The sequence below is a fragment of the Bufo bufo genome, chromosome 1 (genome assembly GCF_905171765.1).
Source record: "Bufo bufo chromosome 1, aBufBuf1.1, whole genome shotgun sequence".
Taxonomy (NCBI): domain Eukaryota; kingdom Metazoa; phylum Chordata; class Amphibia; order Anura; family Bufonidae; genus Bufo; species Bufo bufo.
The window spans coordinates 10,665,505-10,689,161 of record NC_053389.1 but is presented as its reverse complement, the minus strand read 5'-3'; the positions used below and the strand labels follow the sequence as shown (position 1 = coordinate 10,689,161).

Here is a 23,657-nt window from a genome sequence, read left to right as displayed (position 1 = left end):
AGGAGAAGCCACCATTGAGTTACTTTGACCCCTGCACCCAGGAAGAGGAGAGAGGCCCCACAGCACATATTCTGGCATCATATCAGCCACCACAGGAGAAGCCACCATTTAGTTACTTTGACCCCTGCACCCAGGAAGAGGAGAGAGGCACCACAGCACATATTCTGGCATCATATCAGCCACCACAGGAGAAGCCACCATTTAGTTACTTTGACCCCTTCACCCAAACAGAGGAGAGAGGTTCCACATCAGAGAATCAGGCATCATATCAACCACCACAGGAGTAGGCCACAATTTAATGGGACCCCGGCAACCATGTCAGATGGCACAACCATCAGCTTCATATCAATCAGCACAGGAGAAGGCGACTTTGAAAGACTTTGACCCCTACACCCAGACGGAGGAGAGAGGTTTCACAGCAGAGAATCAGGCATTTAGATCACCCACCACAGGAGTAGGCCCCCATTGAATCAGACCCTGGCAACCATGTCAGATGGCACAACCATCAGCTTTATATCAATCAGCACAGGAGAAGCCACCATTGAGTTACTTTGACCCCCGCACCCAGGAAGAGGAGAGAGGCACCACAGCACATATTCTGGCATCATATCAGCCACCACAGGAGAAGCCACCATTGAGTTACTTTGACCCCTGCACCCAGGAAGAGGAGAGAGGCCCCACAGCACATATTCTGGCATCATACTAACCACCACAGGAGAAGCCACCATTGAGTTACTTTGACCCCTGCACCCAGGAAGAGGAGAGAGGCCCCACAGCACATATTCTGGCATCATATCAGCCACCACAGGAGAAGCCACCATTGAGTTACTTTGACCCCCGCACCCAGGAAGAGGAGAGAGGCACCACAGCACATATTCTGGCATCATATCAGCCACCACAGGAGAAGCCACCATTGAGTTACTTTGACCCCCGCACCCAGGAAGAGGAGAGAGGCACCACAGCACATATTCAGGCATCATATCACACACCACAGGAGAAGGCCTCTTTCAGTGATTTAGGCCTTTGGACCCAGACAGAGGAGAGAGGCACCACAGCACATATTCTGGCATCATATCAGCCACCACAGGAGAAGCCACCATTGAGTTACTTTGACCCCTGCACCCAGGAAGAGGAGAGAGGCCCCACAGCACATATTCTGGCATCATATCAGTCACCACAGGAGAAGCCACCATTTAGTTACTTTGACCCCTGCACCCAGGAAGAGGAGAGAGGCACCACAGCACATATTCTGGCATCATATCAGCCACCACAGGAGAAGCCACCATTTAGTTACTTTGACCCCTTCACCCAAACAGAGGAGAGAGGTTCCACATCAGAGAATCAGGCATCATATCAACCACCACAGGAGTAGGCCACAATTTAGTTTATTTGACCCCTGCACCCAGGAAGAGGAGAGAGGCCCCACAGCACATATTCTGGCATCATATCACACACCACAGGAGAAGGCCTCTTTCAGTGATTTAGGCCTTTGGACCCAGACAGAGGAGAGAGGTCAGAGATTAGCTTCATATCCCCCAGCACAGCAGAAGACCGCTTTATTTGACTTAGGCCTCAGCACCCAGACAGAAGACAGAGGTAGCATGGCAGAGGTTATGGCTTCATGTCACCCGTTAGTTTAACCGGCCACTTTCATCTGGTTAGGCCCCGGCGCCCAGACAGAGAAGAGTTTCATTCAACTGTGGGTTTCATAAAATTTGTATCAAATAAAGAAGTGGCCCGTAGCACAACAAGACATGTTTTAGGCAGTTAATAAGGACTACTCTGCACAAGGGAGGGACAGGTCCTGTGGGATCCATGCCTGGTTCATCTTTATGAAGGTCAGCTTGTCCACGTTGGCTGTGGACAGGCGGCTGCGCTTGTCAGTAATGACGCCCCCTGCCGTGCTGAATACGCGTTCTGATAAAACGCTGGCCGCCGGGCAGGAAAGCACCTCCAAGGCATAACATGCTAACTCTGGCCACGTGGACAATTTCGAAACCCAGTAGTTGAATGGGGCCGAACCATCCGTCAGGATGTGGAGGGGTTTGCAGACATACTGTTCAACCATGTTAGTGAAATGCTGCCTCCTGCTAACACGTTCCGTATCAGGTGTCGGTGCAGATAGCTGTGGCGTGGAGACAAAACTTTTCCACATTTCTGCCATGCTAACCCTGCCCTCAGATGAGCTGGCCGTGACACAGCTGCGTTGGCGACCTCTTGCCACTCCTCTGCCTTCACCTTCCACCTGTTCCCCTGTGACATGTGGGAATGCTCTCAAGAGCGCCTCTATCAGCGTGCGCTTGTACTCGCGCATCTTACGGTCGCGCTCCAGTTCAGGAATTAAAGTGGGCACATTGTCTTTATACCGGGGATCCAGCAGGGTGGCCACCCAGTAGTCTGCACACGTTAAAACGTGGGCAACTCTGCTGTCGTTGCGCAGGCATTGGAGCATATATTCGCTCATGTGGGCCAGGCTACCCATGGGTAAGGACAAGCTGTCCTCTGTGGGAGGCGTATCGTCATCGTCCACCGTATCCCCCCAGCCACGCACCAGTGATGGGCCTGGGCTGCCACCCCGCTGTGAACTTGCGTCATCCTCGTCCCCCTCCACCTCCTCCTCCTCATCCTCCTCGTCCTCCAGTACAGTGCCTTGGCTGGCGACTTGTGAACCTGTCCTCTGCTGCTTAAACAAACCTCCCTCTGAGCCACTTCGAACAGACTGGCCCGAAAGTGTTAGAAACGAGCCCTCATCCTCCTCCTCCTCCTCCACCTGGGCCACCTCCTCTAACATCATTGCCCTAAGTGTTTTCTCAAGGAGACATAGAAGTGGTATTGTAACGCTGATAACAGTGTCATCGCCACTGGCCATGTTGGTGGAGTACTCGAAACAGCGCAGCAGGGCACACAGGTCTCGCATGGAGGCCCAGTCATTGGTGGTGAAGTGGTGCTGTTCCGCAGTACGACTGACGCGAGCGTGCTGCAGCTGAAACTCCACTATGGCCTGCTGCTGCTCGCACAGTCTCTCCAGCATGTGCAAGGTGGAGTTCCACCGGGTGGGCACGTCGCATATGAGGCGGTGAGCGGGAAGGCCGAAGTTCCGCTGTAGCGCAGACAGACGAGCAGCGGCAGGATGTGAACGGCGGAAGCGCGCACAGACGGCCCGCACTTTATGCAGCAGCTCTGACATGTTGGGGTAGTGGTGAATGAACCTCTGCACCACCAAGTTCAGCACATGCGCCAGGCAAGGGATGTGCGTCAAACCGGCTAGTCCCAGAGCTGCCACGAGATTTCGCCCATTATCGCATACCACCAGGCCTGGCTTGAGGCCCACCGGCAGAAACCACTCGTCGGTCTGTTGTTCAATACCCCGCCACAACTCCTTTGCGCTGTGGGGCCTGTCCCCCAAACATATGAGTTTCAGAATGGCCTGCTGACGTTTACCCCGGGCTGTGCTGAAGTTGGTGGTGAAGGTGTGTGGCTGACCGGATGAGCTGGTGGAAGCAGTGGAGGAGGAAGCCGAGTAGGAGGAGGAGGCTACAGGAGGCAGAGAATGATGCCCTGCGATCCTAGGGGGCGGAAGGACGTGCGCCAAGGAACTGTCCGCCGGGGGCCCAGCCGCCACTACATTCATCCAGTGTGCAGTTAGTGAGATATAGCGTCCCTGGCCGTGCTTACTGGTCCACGTATCTGTGGTTAGGTGGACCTTGCCACAAATGGCGTTGCGCAGTGCACACTTGATTTTATCGGACACTTGCATGTGCAGGGAAGGCACGGCTCTCTTTGAGAAGTAGTGGCGGCTGGGAACCACATACTGCGGGACAGCCATGGCCATCAGCTGTTTGAAGCTGTCTGTGTCCACCAGCCGGAATGACAGCATTTCAAAGGCCAGCAGTTTAGAAATGCTGGCGTTCAGGCCAAGGGCTCGAGGGTGACTCGGGGGGAATTTGCGCTTCCTCTCTAAGGTTTGAGATATTGAGAGCTGATCGCTGCTGTGTGATATAGTGGAGACGCTAGTTGACGGTGGCGGTGGTGGTGGTGTCGGTGGCACATCCTCTGTTTGCTGCTCGGCAGGTGGCAACATTCCTCTCGAGGCGGAAGCCGAGGCAGCAGCGGTAGAGGGAGCAGGGGGAGCCTCAGCGAGTGCCTGGTTTTTAAGGTGTGTACCCCACTGCAGTTCATGCTTTGCATGTAGATGCCTGGTCATGCAGGTTGTGCTGAGGTTCAGAACGTTAATGCCTCGCCTCAGGCTCTGATGGCAGAGCGTGCAAGTCACTCGGGTCTTGTCGGTAGGACATTGTTTAAAGAAGTGCCATGCCAGGGAACTCTTTGAAGCTGCCTTTGTGGGGCTGGGTCCCTGTTGGCGATGTCCAGTAGCAGGCGAACTCTGGGGGCGGCGGCTCGTCTGCTTTGGCCCCCTGCTCCCTCTTTGGCTTCGCTGTTGTCTCGGTCTCACCACTACCTCTTCCTCTGAACTGTGAAAGTCATCGCCACGACCTTCAGTCCATGTGGGGTCTAAGACCTCATCGTCCTCTGCATCGTCTTCCACCCAGTCTCCCTCCCTGACCTCCTCCTGTTCAGTCTGCACACTGCAAAAAGACGCGGCAGTGGGCACCTGTGTTTCGTCATCATCAGATAGTCGGTGACTCTGCTGTGGTGGTATTCCCATGTCCTCTTCATCTGGAGACATAAGTGGTTGTGCGTCAGTGCATGGTATGTCTTCCTCCACTGGGGAAGGGCTAGGTGGACGCCCCTGGGAAACCCTGGAAGCAGAGTCTTCAAACAGAAGAAGAGACTGCTGCATAACTTGTGGCTCAGACCGTTTCCCTGATATGCTTGGGGGTGATGTGACAGACTGATGGGCTTGGTTTTCAGGTGCCACCTGTGCGCTTTCCGCAGAAGACTGGGTGGAAGACCATGTGGTGAACGTGCTGGAAGCACTGTCGGCCACCCAATCGATTAATGTCTGTACCTGCTCAGGCCTTACCATCCTAAGAGCGGCATTGGGCCCCACGAGATATTGCGGTACATTCTGCCGGCTAGTTGAGGGAGTTCGTTCCCTACTGTGTGCGCCTGGGGCCGAACGGCCACGTCCTCTACCAGCAACAGAGGCTCCACGGACACCACCACGACCGCGTCCTCGTCCCTTAATAGTATTTTTCTTCATTGTTGCGATTCAACTCGCACCACAATGAAATATATTATTTTTTATAAGCAAAATCCCCTCACTGGAATACTTTCAGTCTTTTGACTGTATGGATTACAGATGGAATGACTGTTATATGTGAGTACCGCTTTCTTTGACAGATTCTAGTATGGGTACATATATGTTTTCCCAACCCCAGCACATTAGTTTGCTAATTCCAGATGTATGAAACGCAGGCCTAACTGTATCTAGTATATTGAACGCCAGATAAACTAACTTGGCCTTTTTTAAATAAAAAAAAAATTCCCTCACTGGAATACTTTATGGCTTTTCACTGTATGGATTACAGGTGGACTGGTATTAGTAGGGGTGACACAAGCACACCCAAGTCCCTGATGTAGGATTTCTATGGCACAGACCACTATTACAAGTGATTAATGGACGTTGGGAGAGATTGTGCTGCAGCACTAGTCCCAAGATGGCCGCCGCCTATCAGCCCAGTAACATGTGCCACAAAATGGTCTGCACAACCTTTAAAAAAAATAGCCTTGGACTGTGCTGCTAAATCGCTATTGGTCTGAATCCCAGGTGTAGATGTCTGACTTGTTTGGAGCTTTGGAATGCACACTGTGGCAGCTTCTGCTGCAGCACTACAAGTCGCAAAATGGCGGCCGGCGGTCAGCCCAGGTACATGTGGATGGAAAAATCACTCTGGCCACTCTAAAAATAGCCAATCCCTATCAAAAAAGCAGCTCAGCTGCAGTTGTTCAGATGAATCACAGGTGGAGGAGAGAAATTTGCTTCCAGTTATTCAATTATCCTTGCCTATTCTCGCCCTAGCATCAGCTGCGTCTATCCCTGTTCTATTCACATCGGGAGTGAGCACGTCCCGACGTGCGCACAAGCTTATAAAGAGGCTGAGTCACATGCTGCACTTGGCCAATCACAGCCTTGCCAATAGTAGGCATGGCTGCGATGGCATCTTAGGGCAAGTAGTATGATGCATGTTGATTGGCTGCTTTGCAGCCTTTCAAAATGCGCCAAAATACATGCCGAACGACGAACCTGAACCCGAACTTTTACGAAAAAGTTCGGGTTCGGGTCCGTGTCACGAACACCCCAAAATTCGGTACGGACCCGAACTATGCTCGAACTGTTCGCTCAACACTAGTGAGGACCTGTTGGCATGTTGTATGCTTTTAACCGTTTTGTTCCAGGTTGCCATTGTTTGTCCTCATCCAGATGGTCATGTCAGTTAGGACTCCCCCATCAGCACTTAACCCCTTATGTCCAAGTTGAGAGTTTTATCCCCTTTCTCAGGTTACTTGATAGCCTTTTGCTGCTATTTTATGACATTTTAACCCTTTGGATTACAATTAACTTTTGCCCTGTGGATCGCAAAGAACTTTTATCAATTTCCAGAGGATCCTTCAACTTCAAGCACTTCCAGGAATAAGGACTCAAGTTACTGTTGAGCCTATCCTTGCACTTATAAAATTTGCACTATTTCATATCAAATGTTTGCAACATAAAAGCTTACACTCAATCCTCATGCTATTTAATATTTTGCACTATTGTACCTGTTTACTGTTATGTAACGTTTAAGATATCCTGCACATTGTGTGTATTAACCTTCTAGGTGCCGCAATGTGAATTTTATGCACTGTTTAGAATGATTGCACTCAACCATTGCACTTAACCAAAATGTAGCAATTTAACTAAAGTGTGCCTTTTCACAGCTCTTGTACTCTCCCCTTATACGGACTGTCATCAGAGGGACATTGAATACTAATGGCCTACACCCGGTGATATATACCCATAGGTACCCAGGGTAGGACCAAGTGGTAAGTCCTGACAGGTCTAGTTACTTCACAGGTACCCCTGCTGCTTCAGGAATCATTAGAAGCCCTAGGCTGCTCCTTCCCGCTTGTTTTATGTTCCGGATTGTTCCCATCCGGAGGTGTCTCATTTCCAGTAGCGCACGGGATTAAAGACCCTCCACCTGTGACTTGCCAGAAGACACGGAGACAATACATACCTCCCCTTCTGAGCTTTTGCCTAAGGTAAGGCGCCTCAAGCCTTAGAGCCATATATTTAGCTTCCTCTTAGACATCATAGTGATCATGCTATAAGCCAAATTTCTTCAGGCTATGATGCAGGGAAGGGAATACAGGATAAAGCCACCTTTCATTTGTGGGCTTTGCATTACACAATAGTGGGATTACGGAGTAAAGACACCCCCATACTTTCTTTGATATTGGTGGACAATATACGAAGTCAGTCAGTAATGTTTGCTTAGTGCAGTATTAGGTTACCTGGTTATACCAAGAGAAGGAAACTGTGTGTTGGACACCTTACTCTAGCGGGCAGGAACCTCGAGGAAACCGTTAAATGTTTTGTCTATGTATGTCATTATATGTATATTCATGCAGCACTCTGTATTTATTGGGTACCCAGAGCTTTTTCCTCAACCGTCTACCATGCGCCAAGGACGGCTTCACTTAAAGTAACTGGGTATGTAACATCCTGAAGTATGTCACTAAACTTCTGTTCCCCTGCTTCATAATGTTAAGTGTATGCATATTGTCATCTGGTATAAGGTTGCATCACTCTCTCCATAATGTACATTTTCCAGGCCTGTTGTATTGTATATTTGCTGTAATTCTCAATGTACACCAGCAGGTGGCAGCAATATGTAAGCAGACCATGGTTAGTTAATTGACCTAGACTGGAATAGACCATTCCAGGCTAGCTTCCCCCTATCTGAGGAGGAGTGGAATGTTCCCACATCCTACTTCAGGGGGAGGAAGGAAAGTTCTAGGCAGTGTGTGAGCCACCCCCTGCTGGGGTAGGCTGTGTTAGTAGGAGCTCCCAGAAACAGGGACCCCAACCAAGGATCCAAGTCTCGGCTGAGGCCCAAGATCAACCTTCCCAGCCTGAGTCCCTTACCTCAGCTGGTGGACAGAGAAAGCAGCCTTTCACAGAACTATCAGATCTCCAGGAAGCCACCACCATACCCTGCGGGCAGTCCTGTAAGTAAAGATCCCAAGACAAAGAGAAGATAAGTACCTCTCCAGCTAGTCAGACCCAAATCAAGCAGACTAAAGACAGAGCAGAAGATAGATACCTGCCAGATTCTAATAGGCGTATGATCAGATGCAGAATACATATAAATTCCTGCCACATATTGCCAAAACCTGCTGGGACCCTAGACTAAAGCTGTAACTTGTATGGATCAAAAGCTGCATATCATAACACCAAGTAAAGACAAGTTGGACCCTATTATCTGTGTGGATTTCCATCATTCCTCAGTTACTCCTATTAACCACACTCAATTTGTTGCATGTGAGCCGGGATACAGGAGTCTAGCCGTACCAAGGTAGGAGACACCGTTGACACTACTATACCTACTATACAGAGACAATATCCCCCTCTGGCATTCCTCACCTGGTACGTGAGCTATTACATCTTAAAGGGCCCTGCTACAGTACCTGCTCAAGCTGCAACTGGCGTCACGAACTTATACACATAAATACTGACCCACTGCATAGCATCCCCACTGACCCAGTGTGTCCTGCTCATTGCAGATCCGCACCTAACGCAGGTGTGAAAGTGGCCTAAGATATGTTTATTATGTGTATGTATGCGTCACCTGTGATACTGGATCTCCTCCCCTGGACCGCTGAGTGGTTCTTCCCATTCCAGGCTCCAGGTGCGGACACTTTGCTGATTAGAGGGGGTTGGACCTTGTGCTACATAAAAAGGAATGGTTTTAATATGTGTGTAATGTCTTGATGAAGGGCCGGATTCTGTAGCCCAAAACATGTTACTGCACCTTTTTCCTGTGATTTTGGTGTATTTTATACGATGAGCCAATAAAGAACTACTTTTTACTCCACAAGAAGCTGGATTCTCTCTTTCAATTATGTATGTATGGTCTTCTCTTACATGTTGGGATTATGATCACAATTCTCCCTTTATATACACAATATGATTATGAGATATCAATATTTTTAACTTCAGTTTGTTATGACTGTTGGTAAATAGGGATTAACCCCACTGGGGGATGGGCCACCCGGTCAGGCCTATTCACAACCCATTACCTTAAATAAGAGACCGACAACCATTTTACTTTTAATGCTGGGTGATGATCGGCCACAGCTTACTTTATTTAATGATAACACCATAACTGCAAATGGCGCAGTATGCCAGCCGCTGGCCTCCCAGCGGGCAAGTCTGCCTTGTGCCATAACCAAACTCCATACTGAATTATATACCGCCAGCTGTGACTTGTTTTCATATCGTCAATAACTTCATTTATATTTCTTTCATCATCTTTTAATTTATTTTTTTATGTATTTTTTCTTTCTTTTTTTTTTATATTTTATTTATTTTTTATTTATTTTTTTAAACAAAAGAATACCTTGCTTGAGGAACAAACGGATGCAATCCGTCAAAACCATCGCTATCTACGGGGAGGGAGGGCGGGTGGGAAACCAGCGCATCCACCGTCAAGAGGAAGTGGCAAGCTCACTCCCAGGAATATATAGCCCTCCAGCACCGCCCCCATTCCCAATGGATCATGGGAAAACTTCCACTTAACTCCTTACCATCCTTCCCCTTAACTGCTCTCAAACCCTTAAAGGGGCCATGACCCCCCTATCAACTCGGGGCAGAGGGGATCAGGAAGTACCCCCCAGTCTCTTATCACCCTCCATAGGCTGTCGGGTGCTCCCCATATGTAGTTACACTGTACTTTTTTGTGATTTTTCATTAATTGTCATGAATTGAGCACACATGTTTTGTTAATTGCTATGAATTGGCACATTGCTATATATACTTGCCACTTTGTTTGTACACATTGCTTGAGAAAGGCTCCTGTATTGAGCCGAAACGTTGCATGTCCTGCTTGGGTAAATAAAGTATTTTTGTATTTTTTTTCCTTTTTGGAGTGCTGCCCATCTTTTTCTGTCATATATATATATATATATAAAATTTAGCCTCTATTTCTGAAATGTTTCTGCCGGGATTTGAACTCAACCTTCTACTATAGCTGAGTGGTTAACAAAGCTTGACAAAGGCTCCATTGAGAGAGCTGATATGCTGCATTGCTGTTGGGTGTAATTACACATTTATTTTGTGCCATACATTTTTTACAATTACAAAAAAATATATAAATTTAATTTAGCCTCTATTTCTGAAATGTTTCTGCCGGGATTTGAACTCATACCATTCTACATTAGAGCCAAGAACCTTAACCACTACGCTATAAAGCTGCATATTAACCTGCAGTTAAATATAAAATAATACTTCTCCTGTATATGAATACTTACTACACGAGAAACTACTATGAGGTTTTTCTGACACAGTTTATCATTCAGCTTTATAGCTGAGTGGTTAAAGTTCTTGCCTCTAATGTAGAAGGTTTCGAGTTCTAATCTCGGCAGAAACTTTTCAGAAATAGAGGCTAAATTAGATTTAAATACACTGACTCGAGCACACGTGGTGTAAAATGGTGTTCGGCCGAGCATGCTCGATGAACACTACACCTGACCCTTATTTTACCTTGAAATTATTTGCTTATCCTAAAGGTTCACATACTTTTACTGCTCACAGACATTTGATATTGGATAATTTTCCTCAGTAAATAAATGACTAAGTCTGATATTTTTTAATTTGGTTATCGTTATCTACTTTAGGACTTCTGATGTAGTCTTAGGTTGAATTTAAGCAGAAATATAGAAAAATCTGAAGGGTTCACAAACTTTCAAGCATCACGGCATTAATTTTGTTTCGATTGCTACTTTTTTATGTATAAACCCATTTTAAGGATGTGTTCACACAATGGATCATCCATGGCTAACCTGCAGTAGATTCCATAGGAAAACCGCATCAAGAAGAGTCACTCCTTGAGGCAGATTTCAAGACATGCAAACGGCAAAGTGGAATCCACTTGAAAGGATATGGACCAGAGGTGTAACTTGAAGGTTCAGCCACAAGCTCCCTATTGTGAAAGCTGCCCCTCCTACAGCTGCACCCATGACAAAGAAATAACTCCTGACTCACATATTTTCCTTTAGATATCACCTATTATTCAACTGTATAGTCAAAAACATAAAAAAGAATGTTGATTTTGTAACACGCCCGTCACACATAAAAGGTGTCCGCCCAAACGTGATATACTGCTTCTACATTTTCAGTACGTAGTCTATGAACATATGAGATGTTTTCCATGAAAGACCTTATAGGAAAAGTCCGGGCAAAACTGATACATTGTGTTTCTGTATGGTGAGTGGGCGGAGTATGACACAGGGATTCCAGGAACAACATAGGGAGAATCTGTGTCATGCTCCACCCCCTCAAGCCCTAGGTTTAACACAATGTATCAGTTTTTTCCATAGTGTTCTTTTAATGGTAAGTCAATCAGACGTCTGGTTGGACCCTCCTCTATTAGATTTTAAAGATCCAGGAGCATCCATGGATGGTCCGTTGATTACAGCTGATAGCGAGTGGACAACTCCTTTAATTAATATTAGTATTTTTCAGAGTTAAGAGAGTTTATAATCTGAGGAAACATCATGACGAGCACTGCTCTTGATAAACCATTATAGGAGTTGTTTGGGATTAGTCCTCACGATAGGTCGTCAATGTCATATGGTGGGGGGACAAATCCTCACCTTAAATACTAGCTGTGCTGTAGTACCAATTATGGCCACTATCCTGTGTATGGAGCTGTGCTGTTCTGGCGCCTGCTCTTTGCACAGCTGATCGGTGGCATGCTGGGACCCCCCACATATCTGATATACATGACCTATCTAATATAACAGTCCTGGAAAACCCCTTTAATGTATTATTGAGGGGCTCTGACCCTCTAGACTGTGAATACCAACCCGCGGCCCTCCAGCTGTTGCAGAGCTACAACTCCCAGCATGCCTGGACAGCTGACAGCTATTAGGGCATGCTGGGAGTTGTAGTTTTGCAACAGCTGGGGGGCTGTAGGTTGAGCATCCCAGCTCTAAATGATCATCTGGATGAGGAAGCCATGGCTTGCATAGGACTCTGCTACAGGACCAGGCACTGGAACATTAGTTCTAATGGTCACAAAGGTCCCAAGGGTGAGGTGGGAAACCAACTCACTGATTCCATATGGACAGACTAACCATTTGTGATTTAGATATATCAACTTTTTATCTTAAAAAGACTGGTATTCCTGGTCTATATTTTATATGGTTGTAGAACTTGTCCTTGACATAGTGATATTAAGTATTATATGAAATATTAGCTAAAAAGGTCATAAAAACATTTCTAAAAAGTGACCTTGCTCCATATCATGACTTCAATATTTGCCTTCTGGTATGACCTTCCTGTACGGCTCCAGCGCAGAACATTTACATTCCACCTCGCCCTTTATATTTAAAGACCGACACACATTTTTCAACCTTTAAACTCGGCCGCACCTTTCCCTAAGATTAAAACATATTCTCTGTATAATCGGTTCCACAGAATCCAGAGAGCTGGCACCTGGAAGCATCTCCCCTAACGTGGTCTTCAGCCATGAAGTTCTTCCTGTTAATCCTCGTCCTTCTCTCCACAATGATGTCCTCATGTAAGAATGGGATCTTCTCTATTATCTGATCATCCTATTTAAAGCATTTAGGGGGCATTTATCTAATCTGCGAAACCAGTTTTTTTGTGTAAAAATGTTTCAAGTGTCATTTGTTGAGCTTCACCACTTTCAAAAGTTCAGAGAAAAGTTGTTTGGAATTATAGATTAGAACGATGTGTGCAAAAAAATCGCATCTCCACCTCAGGTGACTCCCTGGAGAACTGTCACTGACAGCGGCTAAACCACATTCATTATTACTGTGCGCCATTTCATAAATTAGCGGACCGGCAAAAACCAAACATAGACACAACACTGTCACAAAAAGCTCTTTCACCTCCGGAGGTTATTTTTATTTTATTTTTTTGCGTTTTCGTTTTGCACTCCCTACCTTCCCAGATCCATAACTTTTTTATTTGTCTGTTCACATAGCCATATTAGGGCTTGTTTTTTTGCGGGACAAGTTGTACTTTTCAACGCCACCATTTAATATTGCATATGATGTAGTGGGAAGCGGGAAAAAAATTCCAAATGGGGTGAAATTGCAAAAAAAGAGCAATTCCACCACAGTTTTACGGGTTTTTCTATTTACGACGTTCGATGTGCGATAAAACTGACCAGTTACTTTTATTCTACAGGTCAGTACGAATCCGGCGATTCCTTATATGTATAGTTTTTCTTGCTTTTTGATAGTGATAAAAAAAATTAAAAGTGGGAAAAAATCTGTTTTATTTTTTGTCGCCCTATTTTTTACCCCTATAACTTTTTTGTAATTATGTGTACGAAGTTATATTGGGGCTAATTTTTTGCAGGGCGATCTGAACTTTTCATTGATACCATTCTGGGGTGTGTATGACTTTTTGATCACTTTTTATTTTAATTTTTTTTAGAAAATGAAGCAACCAAAAATGGCAAATTGGCCATTTGGACGCTTTTTTCTGTTTTGCTGTTTGCCATATGGGCAATATATTTTTATATGTTTATACTATGGGAGTCTTCGCACATCGCAATAATGTGTATTTTTTTTTTTTTTTTTAGTTCTTTGATTTTTATTTTGGGAAAAGAGGGTTGATTAGAATTTTTATGTTTTTTTTATTTATCTATTTTTAAACTTTTTTTTTACACTTTTTTATAGCTCCCATAGGGAACTATAACACTCAATCATCTGATTGCTATTATCATAGACTCCAATGCACTTGCATTGGAGTCTATGATGATTTTACTAGGGCTCCATAGGAAATACTTATAATACGTATCCTACAAAATGTTCTCAATCCCGTCCATCTGTTCATCAATTAAGAGTTAAAAAGAATTGTATCTAAAGCTGGCTTAAACTTTAGATAGATATCGGCTGGACTTGAGGAAAGAGGAGTCTGGGGTGGACAAATTAGTTTGGAGGGAATAGAGGAGTCTGGAGGAGGACAGAGGGATCTGGAGGTAACATAGGGGTGGGGGGCAGAGGAGTCTGGGGGAACAGAGGAGTCTGGAGGGGACAGAGGAGTCTGGAGGAGGACAGAGGGATCTGGAGGTAACATAGGGGTTGGGGCAGAGGAGTCTGGGGGGAACAAAGGAGTCTGGAGGGGAACAGAGGAGTCTGGAGGGGAACAGAGGAGTCTGGAGGGGAACAGAGGAGTCTGGAGGGGAACAGAGGAGTCTGGAGGGGACAGAGGAGTCTGGAGGGGACAGAGGAGTCTGGAGGAGGACAGAGGGATCTGGAGGTAACATAGGGGTGGGTGGCAGAGGAGTCTGGGGGGAACAGAGGAGTCTGGGGGGAACAGAGGAGTCTGGAGGGAAACAGAGGAGTCTGGAGGGGAACAGAGGAGTCTGGAGGGGACAGAGGAGTCTGGAGAGGACAGAGGAGTCTGGAGGGGACAGAGGAGTCTGGAGCCAATAGGGAAATTAGGAGAAGACAGAGGTGACTGGCAGCAGCTTTCTCTCCCTGTCTACATGCATACTTGGCCAAGTTGAGTGTGCATGTTTATGGGAGGGGTGGCACAGATAACTGAATGTGAGCAGCCTAACACAAATCTTTGTGGTCCACAATGCTAGAGACTGGATAACATTTACCAAAGGTTTTACGCCACTATTGCAGCATAAAAGGTCACATTACGGCTCACGCCATACTTGCGCAATAATTTGCAACTTTTTGAGCTTCCTGGCTCTTTTCTAAAGTGCTGAGAAAAGGGGGCGAGGCAATGCGGGCAAAGACAGGGCTTCGCTCACAGAAAGTGGCATACGTTATAGTCGAAGTGTACCCTAGCCTGTAGCTGGCGTAGACTTCAGTATCTGGCGCATGGCAGGGCCTCTTAATAAATTAGGCGCATCTCATGCCAGTGCAGAGAGATCAAAACTGGCGCGACCATAAGCCAGTTTTGATAAATGTCAATTGGGGTGTGTGGAGATGTCAGATCTATTGTGCTTGACCTTACACACGTCTGTGGCTCGCACTAGAGTTATCCTGGGTTATACCAGCTACGTGGCACTGCCCCTTCACTGTTAGCAAGAAAGGCTGGTATCTAGAGGCTGAGGGCTGTACATTGAATCTAATTATATTTACATGTATTTAATGCCACTCATGTCTATACAGCAGGGCAGGTAAGAAATTAAATTGTTTCATTTTTGGATTTTTCCTTAAACACAACACAAATGAAGTAAGAATGAGATAAAATAAACACGGTCATGGTTTATGCGCGAAATGTGTAATAACCTGCAACCTTAAAGAGCCAGAAAACAACGCGGGGAGGCAAGAAATGGGCAGGATACATCGGGAGAGAGAAGAAATAATAAAATAAAATACAAAAAGCATACCAAATATAACAAAAATGTAACAAAAGTTAAAGCAGATGAAAATAACTAAAAGAATCAATATCCCCAACTAAATGTAGGAAACTTCTGAGGTTTCCGTGGGTAACTAAAGAAAAGGTTCTCTTAAAGGGGTTGTCTCATCATGGACAATGGGGGCCTATCGCTAGGATATGCCCCCATTGTCTTATAGGTGCGGGTCCCACCGCTGGGACCCACACCTATATCGAGAACGGAGCCCCGCAAGGTGGTGGCTGGAGGACTCCGGTCCGTCCACCACCAAGCCGTCTCCCCATAGAAGTGAATGGGAACGTACTGCACATGCGCAGCCCCCCCGCTGCCATATATTTCTATGGGGCCGACGGAAATAGCCGAGCCAGCGCTCAGCTATTTTCGCCGGCCCCATAGAAAATCCAGTGCGCCCTCCTTCACTTGCTGGGCTCCGTTCTCGATATAGGTGCTGGTCCGCACCTATAAGACAATGGGGGCATAGCCTAGTCTATGATGAGACAACTTCTTCAAGGAAACTAACATGCAGGTGAGCAAAAAAATAAATAAGAAAGTCATGAAGTTAGGACAAGCGATAACTGAAAATATATAGATGTTGTGGTGGTAAAAAGGTGGTCTGATAAAAACAACCCCTTTCTATATGGCCCGTTAGGATATATGGATGGAGGAGGTGCCCTGGTTGGGACCACCCTCTTGAGCTAAAATTAAAAAGTCTCTCTTTAAGAGAAGCTCTGGTAACCACGTCATTCGGTGTGTATAGAGCGTTACAGATTATCCTTGTAATAATAATCACTTAGCTACAGAGGAGAAGGAGCTCAAACAGCGCCACACCTGTCCATGGGTCACATCTGGTATTGAGTCTGAGCTGCAATACCACCCACAACCTGTAAACATGAGTGGCGCTATTTTTGGAAACAAGCCCCATTAATGCTTACAGTACCCCACATTAGGCAGTGTAGAGCCTCTATAAAGGACAACCTGGTTTGTCCATGCATTACACAGATGTAGGAGGAGGCTCATTTCAGGTTGCTTAGTGGTCACTATGCCCAGTGGTCGAAGGTTACAATGAACATGTCCAAAAATCACCGTAAGTCCTAGACAGTAGCTACATCCTGCCACTAGGGGTTTTGTCATCAGATGGGAGGACCTGTTCTGAGAGGACCACCCATCATCCCTACCCAGGAGTCCAGGACCCAAAACCTCCACTTCCGGTGCTTTATTGACACATCACGTAGAATTCAATATCACTGAGTTATTGGAAAATAATCTGAGGTGGGGAATACAATGAAGTATTCTACTGAAGATATCTCCAAGATGTCCAGGAAATGTTCATTTTTTGCATGTGACTCATTGTGTGACGCCCTTATGGTAACGGTCTAACCCCCTGAAACTGTGAGGTAAATATAAGGTCTAGAACTATAGGCAAAGAATGACATTGTCCTGTGTGACCCAAACATTGCCTCCTACAAGAGCTGTAATCTTATCAGCGCAGGATACAATGAGACGTTTGTCACTTTGTGGTGTCAGACGGCAGCTCTGCTACATTTATTTAAAAAAAGAAAGCCATATACACACAGCATCTATAGGCAGCACACCTGTACATATTATTTTACAACCTGTCTAATGATTTGGATCGGGAACGGGAAAAGAATAGAAGGTATAGGAGACAAACCTGCAAGTGGGCTAAACCTTACCACCTGCCCCTCACGGAATGCGTTCCCTATTTTCTCTCTTGGTATTGCTGCTTTTACATAATCCAATGTATAAGTGCTAATACTGTAATATTACCTGCTGCTACTAGATGTCACTGTTGCAGAAGAAACAAGGATTAGCTTAGAAGAGGAGCTGCTGTCAGGAAGTGTGAGTAGTGTGTCGCTGAAGCCACTGTAGTACCTGGGAACCTGTTTAAGTATTTAGGTTGTAGACCTCGGTGAACAAACTGAAGTATTTCCAATCAGAGTCTGCTGAAAGTGACTTGTCACCAGAGAGAGGGGAGTAGGAATGGTGCAAGTGAGGGACCTGGAAAACCTGCGACTTCCTTAAGTACCTGTTAGGCCTGGACTTGGCCATCAAAAGTCTGGAGGCTTGGAAAAGAGACACGAGCCTGTGGAGACACGAGTGTGTAGTGTGTCACCTTGATGTCACCTAGCAAGGCCCAGAGAATATCACCAAGACGATGCGGAACGTGGCTGAGGTTGTTTTGTAGAGTTGTCTGTAAGTTGTCACTAAAGCGTTGTGGGCGGAGTGTATTGATAGCTCTGGGAGGAGCCAGCTCTACAGAGTCTGTGGTGGGTAGGAAGTGACATCAGCAAAGAGGGAAGCCAATATGGTTTGGGCTAAGGGAAGTCTCAACCCTGCATGGCGGCAATTGCTGGGTGTTAATGAGGTTTTGTGGGATGACAGACTAAGGAGAACTGGTGGCCAAAGTGCGGCTAAAGACCAGATGCCCTGAGGCCTGTAATGTGCCCTAGAAGTACCAGACATAGTCATTGACGACAGTGCTGATGGTGAACGATACATCCAGCAGTGTAATGCAGGTAAGAGGAGGTGCTCAAAAGTTTTTTTAAACCAAACTTGCTTTGTTACATATATATACAGTATGTTTTAGCAAAGAAACATTTTTGCAATTTTTATTCCATCTTTATTTTTCCTTTTTTGGTATCTTACATTTTAGAACATTTTTAAGAACAAAGAAACAATATAGTTCAGCTTTATACAACCTCAGAGGTTTGTACAGCATCCATAGAGTTCCGTGGGGCCACCCTGCCCCTGAATTCACTGGGGGTCGGGAAGCATAGTGGCCTCTGTTTATATACTTTATGCTGGGAGTTGTAGTTCTTAGGCTTCATTCTCAGACTATCCCTGTATTGTCACTGTGCTTGTGTCTCGCAGGTCTTGCTCTCATGTGTATAAGCTGCACCAGTACAACTCAAGCTCCATGCACTGGATCTGCGGTCACGTGTGCCTCCACTGAAGACGTCTGCACCTACATCTTCACCGAAACCAAAAGTAACGGTCCTGCTTTCTGTGCTGCTTCATATGTATGAAATGGATATGAAGGGTCACGTGGCCTACTACAGGGTGGGCCATATATATGGATACACCTTAATAAAATGGGAATGGTTGGTGATATTAACTTCCTGTTTGTGGCACATTAGTATATGTGAGGGGGGAAACTTTTCAAGATGGGTGGTGACCATGGCGGCCATTTTGAAGTCGGCCATTTTGAATCCAACTTTTGTTTTTTCAATAGGAAGAGGGTCATGTGACACATCAAACTTATTGGGAATTTCACAAGAAAAACAATGGCGTGCTTGGTTTTAACGTAAATTTATTCTTTTATGACTTATTTACAAGTTTCTGACCACTTATAAAATGTGTTCAATGTGCTGCCCATTGTGTTGGAATGTCAATGCAACCGTCTTCTCCCACTCTTCACACACTGATAGCAACACCGCAGGAGAAATGCTAGCACAGGCTTCCAGTATCCGTAGTTTCAGGTGCTGCACATCTCGTATCTTCACAGCATAGACGATTGCCTTCAGATGACCCCAAAGATAAAAGTCTAAGGGGGTCAGATCGGGAGACCTTGGGGCCATTCAACTGGCCCACGACGACCAATCCACTTTCCAGGAAACTGTTCATCTAGGAATGCTCGGACCTGACACCCATAATGTGGTGGTGCACCATCTTGCTGGAAAAACTCAGGGAACGTGCCAGCTTCAGTGCATAAAGAGGGAAACACATCATCATGTAGCAATTTCGCATATCCAGTGGCCTTGAGGTTTCCATTGATGAAGAATGGCCCCACTATCTTTGTACCCCATATACCACACCATACCATCAATTTTTTTGTTCCAACAGTAAGGATACTGGAAGCCTGTGCTAGAATTTCTCCTGCGGTGCTGCTATCAGTGTGTGAAGAGTGGGAATAGAGGGTTGCATTGACAATCCAACACAATGGGCAGCACATTGAACACATTTTCTAAGTGGTCAAAAACTTGTAAATAACTCATGAAAGAATAAAGTTACGTTAAAACCAAGCACACCATTGTTTTTCGTGTGAAATTCCCAATAAGTTTGATGTGTCACATGACCCTCTTCCTATTTAAAAAACAAAAGTTGGATTCAAAATGGCCGACTTCAAAATGGCCGTCATGGTCACCACCCATCTTGAAAAGTTCCCCCCCTCACATATACTAATGTGCCACAAACAGGAAGTTAATATCACCAACCATTCCCATTTTATTAAGGTGTATCCATATAAATGGCCCACCCTGTACTACTCCTAGTGGGGCAATTATGTGAGACAATCACTCACTCTTGCTCCTACTTCTGTATTTTTCATTCTTTTTCTCTTTACCCTCTCTTTCTATTGCATCCTCTAACCTCTTCCCCTCTTTATTCCCTACCTTCCTCTCTCTCACTAATCCCTCTCTCCTCTTCTCTTCCCCTCTGTCCTCCCTTTCTTTCCTCCCCGGCCATCTCTACATCTTTCTTTCTTTCCTACTCTCTTCCCTTTTTGTCTACTCTTCTTTCCACATTTGCACAGTGCATCCGTTCCTTCACAACCCTCTGCTCACTCTCTCACTTTTTAGTTTCTCTCTTTCCATTCTGATCTCATCAGGGGCTGGCTAAAAAAAGGCAGGGCCCCATAGCAAAGTTCTCAATGGGGCCCCCTGTGAGCAACTTCCCTGCATCCATCCATGATTGCCATACAACCTGCCACCCATTCACCGCTCAGTCATGTTTACTTTACAGTATGCCCCCTTTAGTGCCCCCACTCAGTAGTTATGCCCCCTAAGTGCCCCATTCAGTAGTTATGCCCCCTTAGTGCCCTCAAACTGTAGTTATGCCACCTTAGTGCCCCCACTCAGTAGTTATGCCCCCTTAGTGCCCTCAAACTGTAGTTATGCTGCCTTAGTGCCCTCACTCAGTAGTTATGCCCCCTTAGTGCCCTCAAACTGTAGTTATGCCGCCTTAGTGCCCCCACTCAGTAGTTATGCCCCCTTAGTGCCCTACACAGTAGTTATGCTTCCTTCTGTCTTCTTCTCTTGATCTCACTCTCCTCCTTCCCTCTCATCATTATTTTCTCTTTCTTTACCTTCTTTTTTATCTCTCTCTCTCTCCTACTTCCTTTTCGCTCTCTGTACTCCCTTCTTTATCTCTCTTCTCTCATTTCTCTCCCTTCTCGCTCCTTTCATGGTGCAGTCAGTTATAATTAGAGGGTTGGAGACCGCACTGTTGTTAACCCCTTATGTGTTGATGATGTAGTCAGAGCGTACGGACTAACGACTTACACCGTTGTGCGAGGATGTGGACAGTCGTCTGAATGCAATCGGAAGAGTCTCAGCAATCAGTTCATGACGGTAGAAATAAACACCGCCTGCTGCAAGGCTGATAAATGCGCTCCAGTAGCACCAATAGGTAATTGACTTTCTCCTAAGATTTTTTATTTTTAGTTCTCATAATGTATTATGTTTTTTTTTATATTATTGAAGTGACCCCATTGACTGACTTGTATATTTCTTGATTTTCTGATTTCAGTATCATCTGGAAATGCAAATAAAAATGGTCTGATCTGCCCTTCTTGTTTCTCGCTAACATCTTCCACATGTGTGCCGGATACTGAAATCCAGTGCACGGGACAGGAAACCCGATGTTCTACATACTCAATGAGTACCACCACAAGTAAGTACAAAGAGAAAGGAGAGGGGTGGCTTCAGTTCACAGCACACCAAGTGGTCACATGTGGTATTACAACCACCACAAGTAAATACCAAGAGAAAGGAGTGCGTTCTGTAAATAGCACACCAAGAGGTCACATGTGGTATCACAACCACCACAAGTAAATACCAAGAAAAAGAAGTGTGTTCTGTAAACAGCACACCAAGTGGATACATGACATATGACAACCACCACAAGTAAGTTAAATGATAGCTGTGTGGTCTCCACACAGCACACCAAGAGGTCACATGTGGTATTACAACCACCATAAGGAAATGCCAAGAGAAAGGAGTGTGTTCTGTAAACAGCACACCAAGAGGTCCCATGTGGTATTACAACCACCACAAGTAAATACCAAGAGAAAGGAATGCGTTCTGTAAACAGCACACCAAGAGGTCCCATGTGGTATAACAACCACCACAAGTAAGATAAATTATAGGTGTGTGTTCTCTAAGCAGCTCACTATGTGATCACATAACTTTGATGGAGTCTATCTCAGTGGTGCATAGCATTATTTAATAAGAAGTGACTCCCCCTGGTTTGGGAGCTCTTATGGTGCCCATACACCTTGATTTTTTTATTTATAAAAATGGGTCTTCTAAATTACATAACCAATAAACCTGTATACCCAAATCATCAATGACTCGATCATGCAGGAGAGGTGCTAGCGCCTCATCCTTGGCCTTTACCCATGGGAGCTCATGAATCATATCAGGGCAACCTTCATGAATTACATTTCTGACTAATACTAAGTCTATGAGATGATGCTTTCCTTTTTTCTTTCCTAGATCCCCCGAATCCAGTGCTGTCCATGGCAGGATGTGCCACTGAGAACATGTGCTCCAACTATACGGGCACTGCCACCTCCAGCGCCACCGGGCAAATAAATGTAAGCATCAGATGCAGCAATGCCGAAGTCAGTTCTAGTAAGACCTTCTAGTAGGCCGGCATCAGTCAGCACCAGTCGTCCAGCACCCATTACTACTGGCACCAGAACCACAATCCATGCCCTGACCCAGAGCTATTATTTTACCACCGATATCGCAAATTCCTACCCAAGCAGCGAGAGTTCAGCTGTGTATTACACGACCCGCGTTACCTTCACACCGACCGCCTCTCACCATACGTGAAATTGTCACCAGTACTTGTGTGTGTAATGGAGCTGCCAATCACCGCTTTTGTCTTGCTCTTATTATGACCTTCACATTCTCATGGTAAAAATGTTTTTAAAAATAAAGACAACGTGCAAATTTTATCATTTTCTATAATGCTAACGTTTCTGAAGAATGTTTGGGCAGATCATACTTGTCAACTCTTAAAAACACTGATGCAGCAGGGAAGAGGTTGTGTTAGGCACAAAGCCATGGCCCCTTCACGCCTCTTTACAGAATACAAACTGAAAAGACTAGCGTGGTATTAGGAGGAGGTGCTCAAACCCACATGCAGTCGTGCATATATATAGGGGAGCAAATCCTGCACTTGTGGCCCATTGCTAATGGCGATCCCCAGCAAAAATGCATACGGTGGAGGATGCCCGCAGCGAACCACAAGTACCACAATAGACATCCTACACAAGGTAGCAATTGTGTGGATGTCATAATCAATATAACAATATAACAAAATAATAGCAAAGACAGGTGCACTCTGCAGTCTCACTAAACCCTCAAACTGATTTTAAAATTGAGAGATTAGTCAACATGTCCCACGGTGTAGAACATGTCTAAGCCCGGGCACCACGCCAAGGTTTCTCAAGTAGCCCGGGACCTAACACTCTCCTAACTGAGCCATATGGGCGATACCAGAAGCCAGTGGGCAAATTACAGGAGCATGAGGCCGACTCACAAACAACTCACCAGTACACCGTAGGACATGTTGACTAATCTCTCAATTTTAAAATCAGTTTGAGGGTTTAGTAAGACTGCAGAGTGCACCTGTCTTTGCTATTATTTTGTTATACTCTTTACAGAATACACTGCCCCCGTTACTGTCGTGACCTTTCAGCCACTCCAACTTTCGCTATAGGCCCACTCCATTCCTGCTGCACCCCTCCCCCTCCCCCACCCCGTCATTGTGTTTTTGGATGTAGGACAACATTCCATGATGTAAGTCTCGCCACTGCACACAATTAGGGCAGCTCTCCGGGAGGCTTTCCCAGCACCTGGTGGATTTGTCAACTGATCCGGGGTCTCTGGGAGAGTCTCGACATCAGGGGCTTTGCCAGGTCAAAACATTCGGGGCTTGAGCCCTGGATGTTTTGTCCAGGGTCTCGAATGTTATGTGAGCTGCAGGGCACAATGTGATGCATTAATACATTGCAGAGAGGAGACAAGCAGTGCCCCTCTCTCTCTTCTGCAATGATAGGTGGAGCAGCAG

General features: G+C 45.8%; 1 protein-coding gene across 1 annotated transcript; it reads left to right on the top strand.

Annotated features, from left to right (window-relative positions):
• The first annotated feature begins 12,609 nt into the window (after positions 1–12,609).
• Positions 12,610–22,537, top strand: LOC120986783 (phospholipase A2 inhibitor and Ly6/PLAUR domain-containing protein-like). The gene is made up of 5 exons (XM_040415489.1): positions 12,610–12,749; positions 18,450–18,566; positions 20,832–20,984; positions 21,105–21,248; positions 22,073–22,537. The coding sequence occupies exons 1-5, from the start codon at positions 12,698–12,700 to the stop codon at positions 22,222–22,224; spliced, it is 618 nt and encodes a 205-aa protein (XP_040271423.1). The 5' UTR covers positions 12,610–12,697; the 3' UTR covers positions 22,225–22,537.
• Positions 22,538–23,657: the final 1,120 nt, after the last annotated feature.

Coding starts and splice junctions, on each gene's coding strand:
- LOC120986783 (XM_040415489.1), top strand. CDS start 12,698: ATGAAGTTCTTCCTGTTAATCCTCGTCCTTCTCTCCACAATGATGTCC. Junction 20,985..21,104: donor CGCTCCAGTAGCACCAATAG/GTAATTGACTTT, acceptor TTCTGATTTCAG/TATCATCTGGAAATGCAAAT. Junction 21,249..22,072: donor CTCAATGAGTACCACCACAA/GTAAGTACAAAG, acceptor TTTCTTTCCTAG/ATCCCCCGAATCCAGTGCTG.